The following is a 24,443-nucleotide window of genomic DNA, read 5'->3' as shown; positions in this document are numbered from 1 at the left end:
CACGGCGTAGTGCGTTACCAATTGTTTTCTTGGTGACTATGGTCCCAGCTGCCTTGGGATCATTGACAAGATCCTCCCGTGTAGTTCTGGGTTGATTCCTCACCGTTCTCATGATCATTGCAACTCTAACAGGTGAGATCTTGCATGGTGCACCAGACCGAGGGAAATTGACAGCTCTTTTGTGTTTCTTCCATTTGCGAATAATCGCACCAACTGTTGTCACCTTCTTACCAAGCTGCTTGGCGATTATCTTGTAGCCTATTCCAGCCTTGTGTAGGTCTATAATCTTGTCCCTAACATCCTTGGAAAGCTCTTTGGTCTTGGCCACGGTGGAGAGTTTGGAATCTGATTGATTGATTACTTCTGTGAGTGTGCTCCTAATCTCAGCTCGTTACCTGTATAAAAGACACCTGGGAGACATAAATCTTTCTGATTGAGAGGGGATCAAATAATTATTTCACTCATTAAAATGCAAGTCAATTTATAATATGTGTTTTCCTGGATTTTATTGTGGTTGTTCTGTCTCTCACTGTTCAAAAAAACCTACCATAAAAATTATAGACTGATCATTTCTTTGTCAGTGGGCAAACCTACTAAATCAGCAGGGCATCATATTTTCCCTCACTGTATCCAAGTCAGTATTTCAGATCAGTGTATTTAAGAGAGTTCATCCTAATGAAAGTGGAATTCCCCACTCGACGCTGGTGAGTCCATCATGGGCTACCTGGTGATGAGGACGGCCACGTCGTGGTGCACTGCATTCTCCTCTCCCTTCACGTTGAGACGTTTCTGCCACTTACAGAAGCTGTTCAGGCTGTTGTCGGCATGGTGGCTGATCTTCAGGTCCTCCTGCCACCAAAGAGATGTTATAATTACATTAGACAATGACATCAAACGCCTTCATGGAAACGGGCACGTTTTTTTTTTACCTCCGGCCTATCGTGACAACCTAAACTTGATTTTGTCGTGAGAGGGCAGATACGTTTGAAAACAGGCTGCCAGGGATGTTGTTTTTTACTGGTCGTAATGATGAATCACGTGAGAAATGGTTTCTACTGAACCGTCATGTCGAGGATCAAATTGAGATCAATCAGATCTCAATTTGTTAGGGAAAGGTTAGAAGACGTTTGTGACGGTTGCTCCGCATGGTGCTGCGTGCTCCCTCCTTCACCGGTGCCCCACCCCGACGGTGCACCAACCGCTGGCCAGAGACGAAAGACAAACGCTCCCCTCACACACACACACGCACACACACACACACACCTGTTTTTTTATGTTGTCTATTTGTGTTCCCGGTTTTCCTCCGCTCCTCACCAGTTATTTGTCTGGTTTGAGGCCGTGCGGCGCGTGGTCCACATTAAAAGACAAGCTAAACTATCGCGTCTCCTTTTACGCACCCGCTACCCTCGCACCTCACAGCGTTATCGCCATGACAGAATGCAGAACACTGCGTTAAGAGCGCTGGCTGCACACTGACTTTCCTAACATGTTGTGGGAAGGCTTTGAGAACCTATACTTCCTATGCTGGCAGGATAATATTAGAAGGGGCAAGTGATGTTCTGATGTGAAATTCTGTTTGAAGGATCTGGCTGTGTCGATTATGCGGGTGAAGGGGGAGTGTGGTCTAAGGGAGGGGGGATAGAGCCAGGAGTCAGCTGAGACTGTCTCTATCCATCTCTATTTAACTCTCAACCGCTTCAACTCTTCCACTAACGAGCGGCTCCCCTCACCACATGACCAACCATAGGTTAATTGGGGACATCCCTTCCACTCTGGGGCAGGGCTCCCCAATGCTGTTCCCTCCTGTAGCATTCCGCTCATACCCAGTGATACCTAACCTGAGTCAATGACCTGCTAAGTGTAAGTGACAGATGTGCCAGATTAGGGTCGGAGTGAAGACCTAAAGCACTGTAAATCATGAGGAACAAGGTTGGAACGCCCTTCTCTGGACTCAGAAAAATCTGGCAATGCCCTAATAGGCAGACGGTGAGAAATGACTGATTAAGGTTTGAAGAAACAGAAGGGCAGTTACCGCGGTAGTGGCTTGCTGTTGTTTTTATATTTCTCTCCATCTCTCATTTCCTGACTCTCTCTGTTATACTGAGCCTGGCATCGCCTGTGGACTGAATTTCCCCCAGCTCATTACACAAACGAATAACATCATCTTAACATTCGGGAAAAATGACATTGGAATTAGTTTTGATTATTACCAAGGGTATAACTACCTCATTTCAAGTGAGAAGGCATGATGACACACTATCAGTACAGAGTCAAATTTTGCCTTCACTCCAAGAGTTTAAAAATACTTTGCTTAATCATGTGGTACTATTTATTTTATTTTATTCCACTGGTATGACACTGGGCCTCATGCCATATCAATCTGTTATTGCAGAAAACTGGAGACCTAACGTATCGCAAGGAAATAATGAAGGCCTAATCAAAACATGTCGCTGACATTATGATCTGGCCGTCATTGAAGGCCAATGATTTTCCACAAGTGCCGTAACTCTGGCAAGTCTTCTAGCACAGATTCAATAACACTGCCTTTTTAAGTGACTCATTCTTCATTCTCCTACCTCTTCCTTCTCCAACAGGATGAGACGAACAACCACAATGTTGATGGGGTTCCCAATGCTGGCATCACGAAACAACCCTGATACCTGAAACATAACGGCAGACACTTAGAAGATGCTGAATGAGTGATTCAGAGAGATGGGTTAAAAAAGACAAAAATGAATATCATTATCCCGCAAATAGTAAATGAATTCCTATTTATTCATCTATTATATCTATACAGTAAGTATTGATTTGAAAGTTTCCTTTACATTGGTAACCGCAGAGGAAAAGCAGACACTGACAATTTGTTAAGGTGCACAGTTGTCTGCCTGGACAAAGAAAATTGCACAAAAGAATGATTGATTTAATAACTTTCTCAACATCCTAGTCTATTAAAACTCTTCACAATCTTCAATGTGACACAGAATACAACATCCAAGATTAGAGTTTTTTCTAGTTTTTTTACAAAACCCATATTTTCTGGATTTCCATCATTTTCCTGTTCAGGTCAGGTTTAGGACTTATTTAATTGCAACTAGTAACTATAACTAATAAATTATTAATATATACATGAAATGTGGCAGTAGTTATATTATCTGTTAATTAGCTACACTATTATTGAAAAACTACACTATAAGAGAATGTTTCCACTTGTTACACACGGTACTTTTAAGATAAGCATCTTGTCTCAGCTGCTGTCTTGGACCCTAGACCCTGATCAACGAATTAGGGATGATCAGGTGCGTAACCAGTTTAGAGACAAACACGACGGCTCGTACTTTACACAGCTGCAACGGCCATCGCTGGACACAGAAGGAGCGGTGGTTGCGGCGGTAGAGAAGTACAGAAAGAAATGCATCATGCACCATTACATCATCCTGAAGCCACAGGCTCTGGCCAAACTAATCTCTCTAAAAGTGATTTTAGAAAAACTTGTCTTTCTAAAAACGAACACTCGACATACTTAATCACAAAATTCACAGATTTCGTTTGAATTATGACTAAACAAAATGGACAGACGTGGAGTGGTGGAACAGTGGACCAGAGGGTACCCTTCACTTGGGAGGTTACTCTGGCAGGTGTCACTTAATATAATATTTCTTACTATCTTCAAAAATTTTGTATTTGACATGTGCTGTGCACAAATGTGTGTGTTTGTATTCAGTGTATGACTGTCAAACCTGTGATGGACAAAGAAATGGTGGGCGGGGTCAAATGTGGGCAGAGTCAAAATAGCATTGTCCGTAACGCTCAAACCCTAACCACATAAACTTAGTCTTAACCCTAACCCTGTTAAATCTGATCACTATGATGAGTTTGACCCTAAACCTAACCCCAAACTGAAAATAACCAATGTCCTCATGGGAACTGGCAAAATGACCCCACAAGGTCAAATGTCTTGTTTTACTATCCTTGCAGTAGTCTCCTGCAAATGTTTACACACCCATCACCCTCCACGCTCCCTCCCCTCATCACTTTCACCTGTCCCTTCCTCCCTTCCTCTCTGTGTCTCTCGTCTCACAAGCTGTTGGGGTGAATTAAAATGTTCCTTTCATTCTGTGAACAACAAACAAATCAGTACTACAGCTGCCAGCACCCACACACACACCTTAACGATCGGGTCACATCATTTTACACACACACACACACACACACATTCAAGGTGCTTTGTTTTAGACCCAGATATATGTTCACAACAACACTGAGTCATATTCACCTTTTCTGGGTGGTGAGTGGTGTATTTTTTAATGCTATCTGAAATGACGAATGAGAAAATGAGTCATACCATAACTTCTTACAGTGGTGGTCAAACATTAATTTCCAGGCTGACTCTCCCAGATCAAGCCTGATCAAACCTCAACCATAGTATGTATTGTAGATATTGAATATTATGAACTATAGCCCGAGCTGACATTTAAACGATGGGAAAACATTCCCCTGACATTGGGATGCCCTCTGTGGGGACAATCTCACTGTTTCTGGTGTTGTTTTGAAGTTCTACATTTGGTATTTCATGTTGCTCAGACATTGTTCAGATATTGCTTATTTTCAAACACTGTCTCACAATGTTCTTGTTGGGTTCCAATCAATGGAGAACATATTACCTTTGATGTGGTTTTCATGTGTACTGTTTGGTGTTTCATGTTTCATGTTCATGTTATGCTTGTATATTTATTTTCAAACACTGGTCTCATTGGGACCCGCTCATATCCTGGGACGATGTGCAGTCAGAGCTTTATCACGGTGGCACTGCAGATATCGCAAGTACAATGTACAAAGAGACTAATTCATCATAAATGCCACTTGTCCCCGGTCCAAAAACTTTTCCAGTTCGTAAATGCAGAGAAAAGCCATCTCTTCACACAGGATAAAACACAAATCTGTTCATATAGCACAACACGAACTGCAGTGTGAAAGTCAGATGTAGACATTTTGGCTGTGGTCTTCTACGCGACCAAAGGTTCTGTCATTCTACATAAGGTTTGAAGGTACAACATAAAAGGAAACCTTTAGAAGCAAAACCTTTCAATCTGTCTGTGTAATCGCGAGAATGGTCGTAGAGGCACGCTCCATGGTTGGTGTTCCATTTAATATGAAAAGCAATTGAAAAACAAAGCTGCCCGAAAACAAAATAGTGGTTGCATCCCATTTCCAGAGTAGTAGTTTCCTGCGTGAAGTGTAAGTCCCTCTGGACGCGAGCATCTGCTGAATGACTGAAATAGTTTCCTGACAGAATCCCACAGAAGCCAGATGGACAGCATCGAGTGAGTGAATTCTCCAAAACGGCCACCATCACACTAATCTAGACACAATAGAACTCCACTGGGTCTCCGGAGGAAGGTGATGCAATGTATGTTTGTTTGGATAAGCTCACTGTACTATCCCTACAGCTCCCAATCACACAATGACTGGAGTTTCGGGAGATCAAAGCCACGGTGCTCAGCGCTAACAGCCAACACACCTGAGGGAGGCATGGGATGACAGCTGCTTCCGCCACTTGTTATTTTGCTCCAGACCCTGCAAAGCTAGGGGAGCTCCGTCAGCGTAAATCTCATTTCCTGATATTCTTTCCTGTGCTAGGTCTCCTTTGCAGCTGAGGACAGACCAAACCATTGCCATATTTTGGGAAAAAAGGTTTGGAAAAAAATACATATTACATGACAATTGGCAATAGAGTTAGGACAGGGTCAGCTGACCTGGCATCTGTCCAGTAAGCGGTCATAACAGCGAGGGGTCAGTGCCTGGGAAGTTGTAGTCATTTGGAAAAGGAGAGGGATGAGGGTTACTAAATCACTGATTAATCAAAACATGTCACAGTACTCTACAGAACGGAGGGAAACGGGCTGAAGGGAGGGGTTACATGGAAAAACTTAGCATCTTTTTTGAGTCAGCCAACAAGATGTCTTGGATTATGTCGTTCAGATGGATGTTACATAACATAGACTGCAATGCAAGCAGTGCCAACAGAATAACTCTTAATTACTGTCAATGACTTCAACTTAAAGTCTAAGCAGGTAACTAGGACAGTATTACACCACTGAAAAGAAAAACATTCCAGCAGACCAAAGGAAATGTACAGTTAACAGATTTCACAGTAGTCCATATTTGGTAATAACAGAAAGCAAAAACTGACATCTTCAGTGTTGCTGACTAGGGTGGTCACATGTATGAGGTTATCGACCGTGGCACAACGGAGTCTGCATGAGTTCAAATCCAGCCCACTTCCCTTTTGACTGTTCCTGTCTGTATAATGAATAAATAGGGTCTGTCCTTTTCATCTAATGAATCTTATGCCTTATGTGTCAATTAAAATACTCCATATATGGCCACAAGTTAAGAACAAGGCATTTTTAAATCAAGCATAATGGAGGTCCATTAAATACTATGCGCCATTAAAAGAAGAGGTGAAGCAATATAGTGTAAAAGGTGCCCCTGTCACAATTTTTAGAAACATGTTGCTGGCATCAAATTCAGAATGAGCATGTATTTTTCCAAGAAAATAAAGAATTTCAGTTTCAAAATGTAGTATGTTTTACTATTTTCAATAAAATATTGGGATACATGATTTGCACATCATTGCATTCTATTTTTATTAGCATTTTACGCAGCATCCCAACTTTTTATGAAACATGGTTGTATAATAAAATTAAATAAAATTGAGTAAATTTGTTTCAATTTCTTGGGGGAAATCCTTAACAACACTCAGTAAGTGTTTGGGAACTGAGGAGACCAATTTCTGTAGTTTGGAAAGTGGAATGTCCCATTCTTGCTTGATATAGGATTGCAGCTGACAACAGTTCTGGGTCTCCTTTGCTGTATTTGTCATTTCATATTGCACCAAATGTTTTCAATAAGGGACAGGTCTGGACTGCAAGCAGGCCAGTTTAGCTCGCAGACACTTTTACTACAGAGCCATGCTATTGTGATATGTGCAGTATGCGGTTTGGCATTGTCTTGCTGAAATAAGCAAGGCCTTCCCTGAAAGAGACGTTGTCTGGCTGGTAGAATATGTTTCTCCAAAACCTGTATATACTGTTCAGCATTTATGGTGCCTCCACAGAAGAGCAAGTTACCATGCCATGTGCAGTAATGCACCTCAATACCATCACGGATGCTGGCTTTTGCACGATGCGCTGATAACAAGCCAGATGATCCCTCTTCTCTTCAGCCCAGAGGATGCAGCATCCATAATTCCCAAAAATAATTCTCACATTTTTAATTGTCAGTCACAGGACAGCTTTCCACTTTGCCTCAGTCCATCTAAAATGAACTCAGGCCCAGAGAAGATGCCGGCGGTTCTGGATCTTATTTATATATGATTTCTTCATTGCATGGTAGTTTTAACTTGCATTTGTGGATACAGTGATGTACTGTGTTCACAGACAATGGTTTTTGGAAGTTTTCCTGAGCCCATGCAGTGATTTCCATTACAGAATTGTGTCTGTTTTTAATGCATTGCCGCCTGAGGGCCCGAAGATCTTCCAATATTGGTTTTCGCCCTTCAACCTTGTGTACAGAGATTACTCAAGATTCTCCAAATCCTTTTAATGATTTTGTGCACCGTAGATCCCCAAACTCTTTTGCAATTTTACATTGTGATGCGTTACTCTTGAAATGTGGCACTTTTTGCTTTCCGCAATCTGTGGTGAACCCCTCGTCATCCTCACTTCTGACAGGCCCATCCTCTCTGGAATGATCTTTTAATACCCAAGCAAGTCTTTACACAGCGGCCCAACTTCTTGGGAAACTAGGGTTGCACATCTATTTATTGATATTTCAAATAATTTATTGAATTGATAATTTATTGTGTGCAGTGGAAATGCAAATGAAATGAAGGAGTGGGACTTTTAGCTTGATTGAGCTGTTGTGATTGGACTGCATTAATGATCACTGAGAACAATGAGATTTTGACACTTGACAGCCAATTAACAATTCAATTCAGATGAGCTTTCAGTCAAGTAGCACAGGAAGAATATTCAAAGTAGCTATATCCACTATACAATTACAAAATTGGGATACATTGAAAATTATGGAACGGAAATAAATATATTGGGTAGCAGGCCTTTGGGTTACTTGCCTTGCGGCAACTATAGGATTGGATTTTAATATGCTGTTTTTAATAATAATTTCACAACACAATACATGCAGTTGCTGATTGCATTTTTGTGAGAAAAGGGAGGGAAAGGGAGGGGCAGGGATTTCCCCCAATGAACTGGAGGTCAGGATGCTGCTATTGGTCAGTGGTCGGAGGTCAGTGGTCGGTCCTCGAGACAGGCAGGCGGCCTCACTGATGTTACAAACTGTCTCAACCTACTGTCATTTTGTCTTCTCTTATTTCTGGAGCCTAATAAAAACGATGTAAATTCGTGTTTATAATGCTGCTAATGTTGTCTTTAAATTCTAAAACCGACGCCCATATACAGTAGAAGACAAAAGTTTGGACACCTACTCATTCAAGGGTATTTGCTTATTGTTTCTATTTGCAAAAGTGTCCAAAAACAAATCCCCTTGAATGAGCAGGAGTGTCAAGTCTAAGGAGGGGCTGTCCAAACTTTTGATGGGTTTTGTAAACATATGAATAAATATATAATGAAATAATAAGATACATAATAAAAAATATAGCTATATAGTAATTGCATTCATGTATTTAAATATATGGCACATTTAGTAATTTGCCTATGCCTGTTTGTTTAATTAGACAGGATGCTGTAATCTTGTTTTGGTTATTTACATCTTCATTTTTGTTTACTGTGTTTGGAGAGTTTATCCTGCCTTTATTCAAGTGATGTTTTATTAAACTAGCCCTACACAGTTCCCATTTTCTTTTTCGTTACGCTGCTCCCATTCCTACCATCCATTCTGAGATGTCTAGGCGCTGTCATCCATACTGGCATTTTATATTTCCTTTTTTTCTCATTGATAACTACCAATTTCCTTTAACAGTTTCATTTTCTAAGACAGCTGTGATGATGGATTCACGCCCATGGACATGCTGTTTGTATTAGACATGTAAAACAGGGTCCAAGGTGCTGAATGACAGGCCACGCCAGAGACTTACAAAGAGGGTCGGAGACTTACAATGTTCATGACAGCCAGCACATAGCTCTCCACCCCACTGCTTCCGTGGTACTCCACCATCTTGGAATCAGCCACCACCAGAGTCTCCACCCACTTCTCTCTACTGACGGAACGCTGGCGTATCCTCCTCTTCTTCCGCTGGCGTCTCTCCCAGCGCTCTCGTTGCCTCTCTACTCGCTCCAGCGCAGCAGCTGGACCTGGGGGGTGGAGCAGCGACGAATAGGGCGGTTGCAGTGTTATAACTTCTGTGTTGTGTTTAAATCTACAGTTGGAGTATTATTCATATTTTTTTTGTGTGTTCTCCTTGATTGGTTCGGACTTTGTTGAGGTTTTATTCATGTCTGACACGTTTTACTAGAGCAGCTGTATTTGTTAACAGTTTCAAACTGATAATTAGTCTGATAAGTGAGCTGCGTGGAGACAGTTACAACGGACTGATGTTGAATACGTTGAAAGTAACAAGCCCTATGTTAAGGAACAGGCTGTGCAGTGACGAGGACAAAATAGCAGCTCAATTCAAAGCATCTTGGGAGGGTGATTCAAATTAACGTTACACATGCTCAGCATGTGAAAGAGGCGGGTGGCATTTGATTTAGGCTTGCCCTAAGTTTTGTCTCTGGTGGAAACCGGTCTTCTCTCTCCCAAAATGCCTTGGTAAGCCAGTCAAGCTTTCCTGGCTCAGCCTCTCATCCCATCTGCCGGGGATATTCCGTGAATCCTCCTGAACTATTCCCTGTGTGCGAAGTCAAGCGAGGCTTCAGTTACGTGCCCGTTCAAGAGAGACCAAGAGAGCACTTCTGCAGATAGTTCAAGTCTCAGGGCCTGTAATGAATTTCTAATGGTACATTTGCATTCTGTACGTCTCTAGCATATCGGTCCCCCTCAGATTTTCAGTGTTTCCGGACTTTAATAAGGCTCCTCTTCACACTGTCAAATTGGACAAATTAACAAGCCGGAAGCTCCTAAGCCTTCGTCCTTAACCTCTAAAGAGCGTCAGGAAATGTATGTGTGTGTATTACAATCCGGGCTGGGACGGAGGGATTTCTCAGTCCTCAACCCCGGTTCGGATACTCTTAGGCTGAAATCTCAAATCAAACATTTCCGGGCACTTTGAGCACTCTCCGCCGCAAGTTTGCAGGGTCAATCAAGTCAATCTCAAATGTCTGCTGGTGAATTGTCAAGGGATCCATTGGAGCGTGTTTTTATGTCTGATTGAGTACATGGGAAATTGTCCTATCCAGGATCTGCAAAATTGCAAATTGGGTTCCATTTCAACCAGTACGTCAGATGTGTTGAATCAGCAGGCTTTCAGCAGAAGTTTGAGCAGACTTTAGTTTTAGCAGATTTTTTCTATTGTCTATCAGAATGTTTTACTGTCTGTTGTCTGCAAACGGAGCGTGGATAATGAAAGTGGTTCCTTCAAGTGTACATCGACTTTGGTCAGTGATCACTGCTGAACAAAATGGCCATGTGAGAAAAGGCTTTGGAACCAAGTATTTGGTTTTCTGAGCTGGGTTGGATTGGATATACACTCACTTGAATGGATAAGTGTGCCCAAACTTTTCACTGGTACTGTATATCAGTAACTGTGTATCAGATACTGTCAGAAGTCTCATTTGAACGTGCTAGATTGGTGCATGATTTGTGCGTGATTGGTGTGTGATTTGTGTGTGATGTTAAGTCAAAGTCGGAAGGTTCACCTTTGACCCCACAGGTGCTGTTGGTGTTAGGGACTCCAGAGATGGACTGTACTAACTGACTTTGAGTGGAGCGGGTATGCCGCTTGTAGATAACATGGGCTTGAGATGCTGAAGACTCATCACTAGGCTGCTCCAATGGCTGGATAAAGAACTCCTCCTCGGACAGCCTAAACAGCCCTGTCTACAGAGAGAAAGATATATCAGTAACAAAATATTGTTAACATTTTGTAAATGGAGAAGAGGAGGGTCAAAAATGTATCTACTATAATGTGCAAAAATATATACAATCCCAAGCAAGACACTGTTTGGGGTAAAATAAGAGTTAAATGTATTTTTATATGAGAAAGATATAAATACAGCTCTGGAAAAGGGACCACTGCAACTTTTTCTTTCCTTTCCAAAAAAGTTGGAAAGAAGGTTTTGAGTTTGGAACAGAAGGGTTAAAATTAAGAGAGCACTGCAAATTGAAAGCTTCTCTTCCTCACTCAAAACTTTCCTTTTCAACTATTTTGAAGAAAAAGGGGCAGTGGTCTCTTAACTTTTTCAGAGCTGTATATATACAGCTAGTATACACATAATGTATAGCAATACTATTTTACGGGAGAAAGGCAATCAGAATGACAAAGCAGCCACATTGAAGAGAGTTAAAAGTATATAAGTCAGAAATATACTGAAAAATACAGTAAGCACATTCTCCGGGATGGGAGATTGCTCTCGTGGCTTTAGAGACACAAAACTAAATATTCAGCTGTTTTAAAAAAGGGCCTTTAGGTTTCAGCATTAAATGTTACATTGCGCCACTATTTATGTGATTACTGTTTTTCCTTTTCTTTGGAAGAGAAAAAATGGCATGTGAATAAAACCAACAGCTAAAATTGAGACGGTACTGCAGTTTCTTCATCGTATTGCTCCACAGCAGTAATATAGATTCATGAATTTCTTCGGCCAAGAGTTCTGGCCTCCTGGGTGTCTGCCAAGCCACAGTAGTGGGACAGAGAGTGAGGTCTGGGTTTGTGTCAGACGGTGTGTTGTGGGCCTGGAGACACTACCATTTCTCATCATTATGTCCAGTTTTAAAGAAACACCACGTTTCCAGTCCAGTAACCTTTGCTCCTCCAGGGTCAAGTCATGTCTAGGTTTGAGACACTAGTTGTATACACACTGGATTCAACTGGGACTGCTGTTCATGGAAATCTAAGAGGATAATATGAGAAAGTTTACCGTGAGCGATTTTAAGGAAAGTCCCTTACTGTGGCCTTCAAGCATTAAAGGCCTTCAAGCGTCTGTCTCTTTGACAGATGGTTTTTGCCTGGCGTATGTTTTAGCATGCAATAATTTGACAGAAATGCAGAGAAATACCATCAGGGTTGTGGTAATAGAGTAATAATGGAATATTTGATGGATAGGGCTTGTGGTTTCCTACTGCAGTTTAGTCAGAAAAGTGTATAATATGACTTTGGCATTGTGAGAATTTTTATTTCAGGAGTCTAGACAACAGCTGGAAAACACGTTTGAATCCAATCAATTTATTCAGAACCTGTGCAACTGTGACTCATTGGACTTTGTTGTACAGAATTCTTTTGAACTACTTCAACTGTGAATCGACTGAGAAAACAATAGATGGTTATATTACTAAACTACAGTGTCAAAAGAGGGAGCAGGGAGTATAAATGGTTATAAAAAAAATATATATATATATATATATTATATATGTGATTAGACAACAACATCTGTTACAGCACAGTTTTCTGCGACAGCTACACTGCCACCAAAATTACAAATATTAAAGTTGACTACATTTGAGCCGAGATTAATGTCATTTTCCCATACACTAACAATTCACCTCCACCTATCATGAACCATTTCTAGGTAAATAAAATTATAAATGACACCTTAATCTGACTATTAAAGACATCCGTTTGATACACTTTCAGTGATAGTTTGAGAATTATTCCCCACTAACACCACTAACGCTGGGTACACCACTGGACGCTCTATAAAAGATGGTTGTGTCAAGCGTTCACCCTTTATTCCTAGGTTACTTTGTCCAATTTGGATTTTAACCTTAAGTACTAGATAAGGTGACAGGGTACTAGATCTGGCCAGTTTCCACTAATTTCTGGGAATAATATCCTCCTTAACTATCATTACATCTCCAACTTGTACATTTCTTCTAGGCGCATGCCACTGTTGTCTGAGGCTTACATTGATCAGGTAATCCTTGCATCATCTGCTCCAAAATTGTTCTGTCAGGTATTGAACTCTCCGCCACCTTTTCCTGGCATATAAATCTTCTCTGACAAAATTCCCAGGAGGCGGGAGGGGCACAGAGGTTTTCATTGTGAGTAAATTATTTGGTGTTAAAGGTTCATCACTCTTGGGGTCGTTGGTCGTGTTTGTGGTAAGCAGACGATTGTTCACAATTGACATAGCCTCATAGAAGAATGTTCTCAATGAGGTATCATCTAGTCTTCTTGCAGCTTGTGCCAGGACAGAGCTCATTACACTTCTAACTGTCCGTATTTGACGCTCCTAAACGCCACCCATGTGGCTTGCTTCAGGAACATTCATCACAAAGTCACATTGCTTTCTTGCAAGATAGGTAGAACTCCTTTCCTTGTCTGGTTCCATTAGACCTTTCTCCAATTCATTCCTTGCTCTGACGAAATTATTCCCTCGGTCAGATCGGATCTGTCTTACCATTCCTCTAATTGCCATGAAGCATCTCAAAGCATTTAGAAGTGCAACAGTGGTGAGATCCTCCAACATTTCTACGTGGACGGCTCTAGAGCTTAAACACGTGAACAACAGGCCATATCTCTTGAATTCTTTCCGACCATGTTTTGTGTGGAAGGGACCGAAACAGTCAATTCCAGTATATGTTAATGGGGGTGAGGTTTCTACTTGGTCAACAGGCAAGTCTGCCATACGTTGTCCTTCGTTGGGTCCACGTACCTTCCTGCAAGTTACACAACATTTGATGTGCTTGGCTACTACCTTGCACCTATTATCCAATATCCGCTGACCCTGAATTCGTTCAATGTTTGTCCTCTTCATTGGTGCTGCGTTTTCTTGTGACAATGCCTTCTGAAGGAAGGATCACTGGGTGTCTCAACTCAAATGATGCGGAACACTTTCTTAATCGCCCTGCAACCCTAAGCAGTAAATTTTCAAGGATAGGATCAAGTTGGTATATCTTGTGAGTTTTTGGTAGTTTAGTAGATTTTCAATTTAACCGTTTCAGCTCATCTCCAAAAGCATCCATTTGTGCTGCTTTAATTAGTGCCAGAGCAGCTCCTCTTCTTTCCTCCACACTAATAGGCCCTGACCGTTCACGCTTCACAAGTCTTCGAATCCGAGCTATAATGTTGAGGGCTGTATTCCAATATGAGAATCTTGACAATATTTTGACGAAGTCGTCTCTTTCAAAGGAATCTGTTCTCAAAACCTTTACCTCTGGGTCACCCACAAGAATCTTTGGTTTGTGACAATCTCTCGTTCTTGTAATAATTTAGGTCCTGTGAACCAGTTGGAATCAATCAGGTCTGCCACCTTGAGACCCCTAGAGGCATGGTCTGCTATCATGGTCATGATTCTGATCTGTTTTATGGTAGAACCATTGTCTTGGATCTGTAGTGTCTCTAATTCTCTGAACCCAATTAGCGACAAAAACATGAAAACGCCTGGCTTCATTCTTGACATATCCGAGCACTACTTGTGAATCTGTCCAGAAATATTAATTATCTATTTTCAGTTCAAGCTCTTCTCTGAGGGTTTTACTTACTGTGGCGGAAACTGTAAGTGTTGTGAGCTCAGACGTGGTATTGGGATAACATTTGTGGGTGGTCCACTTGCTTTACCCATGACCAATGCACTTGTTCATAAGAAACAATCCTAATATATGAACATGGGCCCTAACCACTGTGGCTGGCGTCTGAAAAATGATGGAACATTAATTTTTTATTTTTTTTCAATGTTCTGAGGATACCTCTTTGTATGTGGATTTTCTGAAGATTCTCCAAGTCATGGAGCCACGTTTCCCATTTTGGCTTTAGTTCCAGGTGAAGAGGTTCATCCCATCCAACACCTCGTTTGCACATTTCTTGAAGCACTCCTTTCCCAGTCAAAATGTAGGGAGAGAGAAATCCTATTGGGCCGTACACACTTGCGACATTTGAGAGGATTCCTCGCCGTGTGGCTGGCCTTTCATTAAGGATGACCTTAAATGAGAATGCATCAGTCGCTACATTCCTTCTTACTCCCAGTACACTCTTCATTGGAAGCTCATTGTAGTTTAGATCTACCTACCTTACTACACTGGCACGTTCACTCTCTGGAATCGTATCCAGGTCTCCTCTGCTGTTGGACACATATTTGTATACATTTAGGTTTCCCTTAGCATAGATTTCTTGTACTTCATTGACTAGCTGGTTGGCTTTCTTAACTGAATCAACGCTGATAAGCCCATCATCTACGTAGACATTGTTCCGAATGAAGCTTGCTGCCAATGGATAGTCCTTTTCGTGTTCACTGGCAAGATATTTCATGTCATAATTAGCACATCCTGGAGATGATGCTGCTCCAAAAACATGCACTCACATGCGATATTCTTTGGGCTCCTCTTCGGTTTTCCCATTTTCCCACAACAAGAACCTCTGAAAATTCCAATCTTCTGGGCAGACATGGAAACAATGGAACATGTTCTCCACATCGCACATGATTGCGATTTGATGTTCTCGAAATCTGCACAGCACCCCAGTCAGAGCAACTAGTTAAATCAGTTCCTGTAAGTAGGTGATCATTTAGAGCAGTGCCTTCAAATATGGCGGAGCAATCAAATACAACTCTGATTTTTTCCGGATTCTTGGGATGATACATCCGGATTCTTGGGATAATACGTAGTCATTGTACTACGTATTGACTTCCTTTGGTGCAGCATCTGCCTTTTCTGCATCGCCATCTTTAAAAACACTGTGCATGAATTTCACATAATCTTTTCACAAAGTCTTTTCTCCAGTTTTCTTTTTAAATGCTTCAATCTGTCTGTAGCGAGCTGCTTATTGTTTGGAAGCTGAGGATGCTTTATGAAGGGTAGGGGCATTTTGAGATGTCCTTCCTTTATATGTTGAATTCTCTCACTGAAGAGCTGAATGAACTGAATATCCTCTTGGGATATGTTCCTATCTCTGGGGTTTGTGTCCAGAACATCTGTTTCCAATGTGTCATGGATCCCACTATACTCCAGCCCAAATCAGTCTTGAAAGAATAAAAAAATATAATAATAATAATAATATTATTATATATGTGATTATACAACACCTGTTACAGCACATTTTTCTGCGACAGCTACACATTACTTTTAACTCACCAAAGCAACAAAGCAGTTGGTTGAATATTTAGAAATTGAGTTGTCGTCATGATCTGGTTACGAGCAACTTCGAATAGTTACATTTAAAATATTATGAACTTATTTCAAACACTAAACTGAAGTGCTGGTACTTATTTTAGATTATTTCCAACTATCCACAATGCAACATTGTGAAAGTCATAAAGAGAGAACCTACTCTGCTACTGAGTTTGTGTGCTTGCTCACTAGACCACTAACTAACTTGAGCAGGCTAACGTCAACCTTTTGTCATGCTAACAGGAATATCATTATTCTTTAGACCAAGTAACTCCTCTGCCCTTCATTCGTCTCTGTTCCAGCTGTTGTCTCCGCATTACTGCCCCTGGAATCTATTTACTTTGGAATTCTCTTAACATATTTTTTTAAGCCACACTGAACAAAATTTCACACTGAACAGCACTTCTCACTAACACAGTTAGGCCAGCCTAAGGCACACCTGTGCAATAATCATGCTGTCTATTCAGCATCTTGATATGCCACACCTGTGAGGTGGATGGATTATCTCGGCAAAGGAGAAGTTCTCACTAACACAGATTTAGACAGATTTGTGAACAATATTTGAGAGAAATAGGCCTTTTGTGTACATAGAGAAAGTCTTAGATCTTTGAGTTCAGCTCATGATAAATGAGGGCAAAAACAAAAGTGTTGCGTTTATAATTTTGTTCAGTGGATATGGTCTTGGACACAGGAAGTGCAGTGGTCTCTTCTGCTGCAGGAAGGTCAGAGCACAATTTGTCTCAGTGCTGCCAGGGCAGGACAGGCGGTTGTCGGACAGGTCTTCCCTGTCACCTTGCATTCTAGCGAGTCCTTGTGGAAGGTTGGGCAACTGCAAGCTCAATCTTGGTTGTTGGCTGCGTTCTCAACGCAGTGTGATATGAATCAGAACGGCTTTGCGAGATGTGCTTGGAGGATCTTTGACTATCCTGTACCAGCCATGGGGTTGTTGTGACAAGGAAACGCCATTATTGCAAACTTGACATCATAAAAGTGGGAGAGAAGAAAACTGAGGTAGAATATGGAAGAAAATGTTTTAACAATTAACAAAGTTAATCTACGGTCTGCCCTTGTAATGCAGGTGTTGCACTGCTGTTGTTGGTTAGATAATGTACATTTTAGCTGAACATTATCCGGCTGTGCTATAAACTACTTAAAATTGTCTGTCACCCCACTATATAATATATAATATATGAGTCAAATACACTCTCATAGGTGCTCTTAGAGGTGCAACATATAATTGTTTTACCAGGCAGGTCCATAAAGAACAAACAGTGTTTTTTACAATGCAAAATACCTCATGAAGCGGGGGCATAGACAAAAAAACACATTAGGCCAAGACAGACTAAACGGATGGAAGACAACTGGCCACAGCACATATGCAGACATAGAGAAACAGCGGAATCAATGTGAACAATGTATTCAAACATGACGCGTAGAGGATTATAGTGTCACTACCATGGTTTTCTGACATTCCTGCCTCATTCAGGAGAAACACGCCAGAAGCCCGGTGGCATTCTGATTGGCCGGTCGGTTCTGGGCGCTAAGGCATCGGAAGGGAAATGTAGCGGCGGAGGCTGAGGAAGGAGAGTCATGGACCCTCAGCGCGACATGCCTACTCTCTCCGCAACAAATTTCATCCGCTGGTAGGGCTGAAACCTCCCCTTCCAGCACGGACCCGGCTAGAGCGGCTAGAACAGTGGCTGCACTGATTACAGCAGTAATCCCAGCAAATCAAGCCCTTGGAGGCCCCTGTGATGAGGTCTGAGCGGTACTAATACTGTAGCGGAGTAGAGGTGCACAGAAGGTTCTTGTCTGCTCAGGGCCAGAGGAGTCCATGAGTGCACATCAGGGTTTCAAAAAAGTTGTTTCCAACCGTCTACTACTCGTAGACCTCATCAAATGTCAAACTGTTCATCATGAACATTCGGGTGTCTAGTAAACAATTTGGTGCCCAGCCAGCAAAACATCAGGGCAGAGAGGGATTAAGCTGCATGTAGTCAATAAATCAGGGGGCTTAAAGAACTAAGCATCTCTGTTGGCATTCTGCTAGTGGACAATTTTGACTCTTTTTGGAAAATGGCCAAACTTTTCTATATTGATGGATTCATCACAATGACTATCGTAAAACATTGACTTGACACTGAGATCTCTGAATTTGTGACATTTCTGTTAGTTGCCAAGCTCATTTAAGTAAGTTAAGACAAATCAGTGAAACAAAAATGGTTCTGGAAAACAGTTAAATCACAAAAAAACGAAATGTGTATTTCTCTGTCCCAAGAAATGTCTCTAGAATTATTTTGCCTTATTACTAAAAACATGCTGTCTTTAAATCACAAGTCAGTGCCTATTGTTTTGAAGCACTAACCACTGAAGCACCAACCACTGTTTTGAAGCACTAACCCATATTAGATTTTTCTACCGTGTGGAAAACTGTATGTCTGCATGCACACTATAAGGATGGGAACAGAATAATAATCTTGACAACAATTGGAAAATTTCTGAATTGTCTTATCTATCTAAAATTACAAAGACTTTGACTTTTAGCTGACAGAACTCAGACTATGGCAACAGAGTGGGATGAATATGAATATATTTTAAAAAAACATAATGGGAAGGACCCTGAGAGCATGGGGAAAAAGATTCACTGGTCTGATGAGAACAAAATCAAACTGTTAGGCCTGAAGGACAAGGGCAATGAGAGGTAAAAAAAAAAACCTGGCTAATGCAATCTCTACAGTAAAGCATGGTGGCGGGAGCATCAGGCTATGGAGAATCTTCTCAGCATAAGGGAGTGACAGATCAATGCAGAATCTTTGGAGACCTGGTCTAGAGTGAACAGCACCTCAGACTGGGGTGACCATTCATTTTTGAACACGACAACAACAGGCACACAGCCAAGGCTTAGTGACAAGTTGGTGGATGTCCTTGAGTGGCCGAGCCAAAGCCCAGACTTCAACCCTGTTGAACATCTGTGAGGAGACCTGAAGACTACAGTTCAAGTCACTCCCCATCTAATATGACAGAACTTGACTGGAATTATAAGGAATAATTACAGAAACGTCCCAATTTCTGTCTTGAAAAGCTAGTAGTCATTCCCTAGAAGACGTCTGAATAAAGTATCTGAATAATTAAGTACATGAGATTTTAAAAAGGTATTTTCACTTTGTCTTTATGGGGTTTGTGTGTATACAACAATGGTTTATAAATTACATCTATAACACAAAACTATAAGAGAAAGTGAATGGGTTTATAATGAATAAACACTCACTAGTTACACATGCTTTCCACCTGTTAACCTAATTTAAACATAAATTCCTAATTAATAGTTTTTTTTGCCTATTTGCAGATGAAAGGTGCCTAAACACTTGGGATACAATGAATCAAATGCATCCTCTTAACCACTGATCAAGGGCTTTGATATAATACCCACTAGTATAAGCCTTGGATGGAGCAATCTAAGAATATAGATGCTGCTAACAAGTGGGAACATCAAAAGCAAATCTAAACCTTTACTGCCTAATGCCCGTACTTATTCAGTGAAAAGATTCGAACAAAATTATGTTTACAGAAGGGCGGCACTAGCAAATGAGGTCACATGACATTCATGCACTCTTTGGACAAAAGACTAGCTGAGAGCCGGCTACTAAAATGCCTCAATGATTATCCTTAATTTTTTTTAATGAAAACAATTATCTGTGTATTTTTTCTTTATAACTAAACCCTGCCTTAGTGAACTGGAGATAAACATAAAGACACTCACCAGGCCGGCACAGGTACTTATAGCTGCTCTCCCCTTCACGGTGGCCCTGTCCCACACCTCTCCGATAAAATGGCACAGTGAGGAGCCACGGTTGCTTATTTTGGCTCCTTCTAGGCCACCGTACCTCCTCTCGATCAGGAAGCCGGGGGCCAGCAGCTGTGGGTTGAGCGTGAGGTTGAAGAGCAGATGATGGTCACCATGCTGTAACTGGTAGAACACCCTCGCCAAGCTTCCTGGGTCGTCCTGGGTTTCCCTCCGCCGTAACCGGCTGACCCGGTGGGACACGAAGTTGGACAGGAAGTGACCTTTGGCGTCCACTCTGGATGGATGAACGACTTCATAGTGGGGCAGCTCCTGTAGAAAGCTCTCTGGTTGTAAAAAATAAATAAAATAAATGGGAAAGAAAAGCAAAACACTTAGTCATTGTCTACTAATTGACTGTGAGGAAGTAAACAAACAAGGCAAATTGTAAACAGTTCCATCTGGATATTGCTCACATACAGTACATACACTATCCATCATGTTAGCATTGTTTGGATATGGCTACGGTATGTGTGGGCTTTTCATTTATTTAGCTACAGTATTATCTTGCATAGAGCGTTTTCTTTTTTTTCAGGAAGAGCCTTCCCACCAGTATGTTTCCACCATGGTAATCATTGACAAACCATACATGTAGTGGTGGATGAGGTATACCAATGGATGTAAATTAAACATTACTGTTGAAATATACGAAATCCTACAGCAAAGTGCCCATACTAAAGTGTGAAACAAAAAATTAAATGAGATGGAGATTAGACTGGAGTGCCACTTCAAAAAAGGGTTGTTGCAAAATGTTGTTCTCCTCTTTCGTTATTTCAATACTTCGACACTGTAGCTACAATATTGGACCCATACATGTTAACACTGTGAAAAGTTTTTCACTGCATTTGGATTCATTACCCTTAGTAGCGTCTGTGGCTAAACATTTTGACAGGTGCCATGAGTGATTGTTAATGTGAGATCAAACTGTTATGTATCTTAATGTGTGGTTCGGCTAAAAAATTATATCTACCTTTTGCTGTTGTCCATTTTTGTCATATCCCAGTGAGTTAAGCTCATACTTAACTAACATATGTGAACATTTTGATAAGATATGATGTGTAGTTTACCGGCACTTTAACTAGGGATTTGAATCAAGGTATTGTCAAGGCTGAATTGAACGACTACCTCAGTTTGCCTAGCACTACCACAATAACACTGCCTATATCCAGATCCTAGCAGGGGGACATTGTCATGGCGACCAGCAGCGTGCTGACCCGCTGTGACCCCACAAAACACACACACACACACAATGGCCAAGGACTATTTTATAAACAGTTCACACATACACACATGCACACAAACACACTCAACACAATATTCAAGGAATAGCATGGATTTTATAACCGAGCATGAACAAGAAAGCAAATAGTAGACCAGAGTGAATTAAGAAAATAGATGCACCCTCTGCATGCTAACAGGAACTGACAGCCTATAGAAAAGGATGTGAGAAAGGTAGCGTTGATCACAGAAACTTGAACGTATGTGAGAGATCATTAGAGCAGGTGATCTGTCAAACTGGATCCCACATTACTGTCTCCAAACGGGGCCCGGTGTCATGTCAGCCATGATGTATTGCATAACTCCCATAGTTCAAGAGCAATGGGATGGTTCACCTTGGCTCTGTGTCCTCTGCTTTATGATAGGCTGATAAAAGTCGCACTAACTTCACCACAATGGCAACTAAGCTTAGCTAGTAGAAACACAGCCAGCAGACTAGCCTAGCAACATCTAAGATCACATCATTACCACTTCTTTGGGGGATCCTTCATACTGTAGGCAGTTACAGTGTAATTACAGTCTAGACACACAGTCTTGTTATATAACACAGACTCAATACATGCTTGGCTAAACACATTTGCACATTTTACCAGATCCGTGGAGGAATTTACAATTGAAATAAATGGGATTTAATTAAAACACGTACTGCTTCAAAGAACTGGGTCTTTGTCAAAACATTGGTTTTTCCATGTCTGACTGAATCTTCGTAGAACTGTAGTATTATTTCTCTGTAGTTTCTCTGTAGATACAATTATCTATTAATATAGCCTCTTTAATTGAACAGCTATGTTCACGAGCATGGCAAACTGATCCATCACATGGTAGAGGTAAAAATTATTTAAATAAAAACAGCAATAATCCTATTTTTAAAGAAAAACATAGACATGAAAGAAAACCCATAAACCATAATTATTTGTGCCTAACATTGAATTACTATGTTTACATGCACACCAATAAATCAATATGAATCGGATTTTAACAGTCCAATTATGACATCTGTCAAGTCAAAAGTTGACTGCTCATCGCAATCACACTTCAAAATCCAAGGGAGCATACGCTGATTCAAACACCTGGTATTCCAAACAACTTTCTGCCTAGTTCTGAGCAAAGTAATATGGTTGATGTTTATGTGGATTGGCGATAATGTCTGCATTATCAAGACCCATCCGGTAGCTTGAAATATTAAGAGGATGACGAGTTTCACAGGGTCAAACAGGTAGTTGATTTGCATGGGTGCCATGCGGTTCAGCGGAATACACAGTTGTGACTGTGTTTTCTGATTGGCTTGTTCAGACCCAAAGCGAATGTGTTATTAATGCCACCCGACCAATTACTTATTTGATAGAGCAAGGCGCCATGGGATGTATTGTGCTCAATAATTTTGCTGTCCGTTTCATGTCATGTTCATGTTTTCCGTGTGGTAACTAATGGGGATCGTAAAAGAAAAATCCAGAATGACTACATGCCCCTGCTGCAGCGTCAGCCTATCGCCTCGGTATCGGTCCATTGTCCCACAGACCAATTACACTGCTGAGGTTAATTAGTGTGGACAGTAGGGTTAGACCGCCCAGTGGAGTGTCTTGACCACGCATAGAATGCCTTTCCCTTATCCTGCAATGGGAGAGAGAGCCCCAGGTTATCTTGCTCTCGAAAGAAATTAGGCACACTGCGAAATGAGGTGGAATCAGAGATGCACTTAATCTCCTGCCAAAAATATGCAGATCCACAAATCAAATATTGATTAACTCTCCTATCTGAGCAGAGAAATTCCACAATGTGCAGTATTATATATATATTTTTACGTCCTCGTGTTATTCAGACTTTAACTTTCTACACACTGTTACACCACATTACATAGGAAATAATGTAACACTTCTTTTAAATTTTAGTCTTTACTCTGTTTTTCTGAAGTTTCCGATGCCGATACAACGCGCGAGAGAGAAAGAGACGTTGCCAGAGCAGTTGCCCAATGGTAACACTCCAGGCTCCATTTAACTGTGAGGCGCTGATAAAGTAGGTCAAAATGAGTTCGGTTTTTCTAATCTGGCACGATGACCCGCGTATAGAGTACCAAACTCCAGCTATTACAATTTTACGCATGGCCTAAACGGCTTAGGTTCAATGATGCATCTCATGGGCAGTGGCTCGAAGCCTGTGGACCGTCGCACACTGCCTGAGAATATAAGCACACCACGTCTGGCTGGTGTAATTCTTTAGACAAAAATCTAAACCCATTATAAAACACTCTGAACTAAATATACAACCATAAATCACTTACTCATATGTTTGCGTTAGCTTGATAATAGCTAGTGTGTAGCTATTAAAGAGAAAGAAAAGCTTAAGAACCCTGAATGTCCTACGAACAATAGACTGCACAATGTCCCCCCAGTTAGGCTATAACTGACAGTTTTAAAAAGCACAAATTAAGTTAAACCATGCATTTTTATGCTAAATAAATAATTTATTTCAATAGGGTGACTTACCTGCCTCTTGTTTAAATCCAAACGTTTTACTCTTGTCAAGGATAGCCAATACTCCAGTTGCAACCAAAAAGTGAATGGGAGAGAAAGTTTGCCCGACAACGCGCAGTCCGCTGTGTAAGTAAATCATCTTTAAAGGTAAATAATGAAAACATGTAATTATGCTTTCTGCTCACTGTACCGACTGTCATTTCAAACACGTTCCATTTTGGATTAAAACACGTTTAAGCGGTTGTAACAAGCACTTTAGACCTCACACAAGAAACCGTGACGCCGGCGATTTAAACTTCATTAGTTGTGTCCTACTTGGAATCTTTCCTCGGGGATGTTTCCATACGTCTCTGGCATTCCAAGAATTTTAAGCTGTAAGTGTTGATGTTTGCTGACAAGACGTTGTCCCCTCTTTCTGCCATCTAGTCCCCTACGACAGCCCATAACCGTTAGGAACTTTCCTTAACAAGACCAACTTTCCTTAAGAACCGCCCTCTGATAAGGTTAGGGAGGACTTGCGAGAATAGAATGTTTTTCAGAAAGTAGCTTTAGCCTAGGGGATGGTAGTGGATGGGGAAATTAAACTGAATGATTAGCCTACTTTGATTGCCAGT

The 24,443-nt window shown here is 41.2% G+C and overlaps 1 protein-coding gene across 1 annotated transcript in view; it reads right to left on the bottom strand.

Annotated features, from left to right (window-relative positions):
* Positions 1–24,314, bottom strand: part of LOC105014014 (A disintegrin and metalloproteinase with thrombospondin motifs 7) — a 118,815-nt gene extending 94,501 nt beyond the window's left edge. The window contains exons 1-6 of the mRNA XM_010875959.3: positions 23,842–24,314; positions 20,000–20,367; positions 10,836–11,016; positions 9,136–9,332; positions 2,577–2,660; positions 725–849 (exon numbers count right to left, since the gene is read on the bottom strand). Coding sequence (XP_010874261.2) covers positions 725–849; positions 2,577–2,660; positions 9,136–9,332; positions 10,836–11,016; positions 20,000–20,367; positions 23,842–23,968 — 1,082 coding nt within the window. The 5' untranslated portion in view covers positions 23,969–24,314. The remainder of the gene's footprint in view (positions 1–724; positions 850–2,576; positions 2,661–9,135; positions 9,333–10,835; positions 11,017–19,999; positions 20,368–23,841) is intronic.
* Positions 24,315–24,443: the final 129 nt, after the last annotated feature.

Source organism: Esox lucius, chromosome 2, assembly GCF_011004845.1.
Source record: "Esox lucius isolate fEsoLuc1 chromosome 2, fEsoLuc1.pri, whole genome shotgun sequence".
NCBI lineage: Eukaryota > Metazoa > Chordata > Actinopteri > Esociformes > Esocidae > Esox > Esox lucius.
The sequence above is the reverse complement of the archived record's forward strand: the minus strand, read 5'-3'. Positions and strand labels throughout refer to the sequence as shown.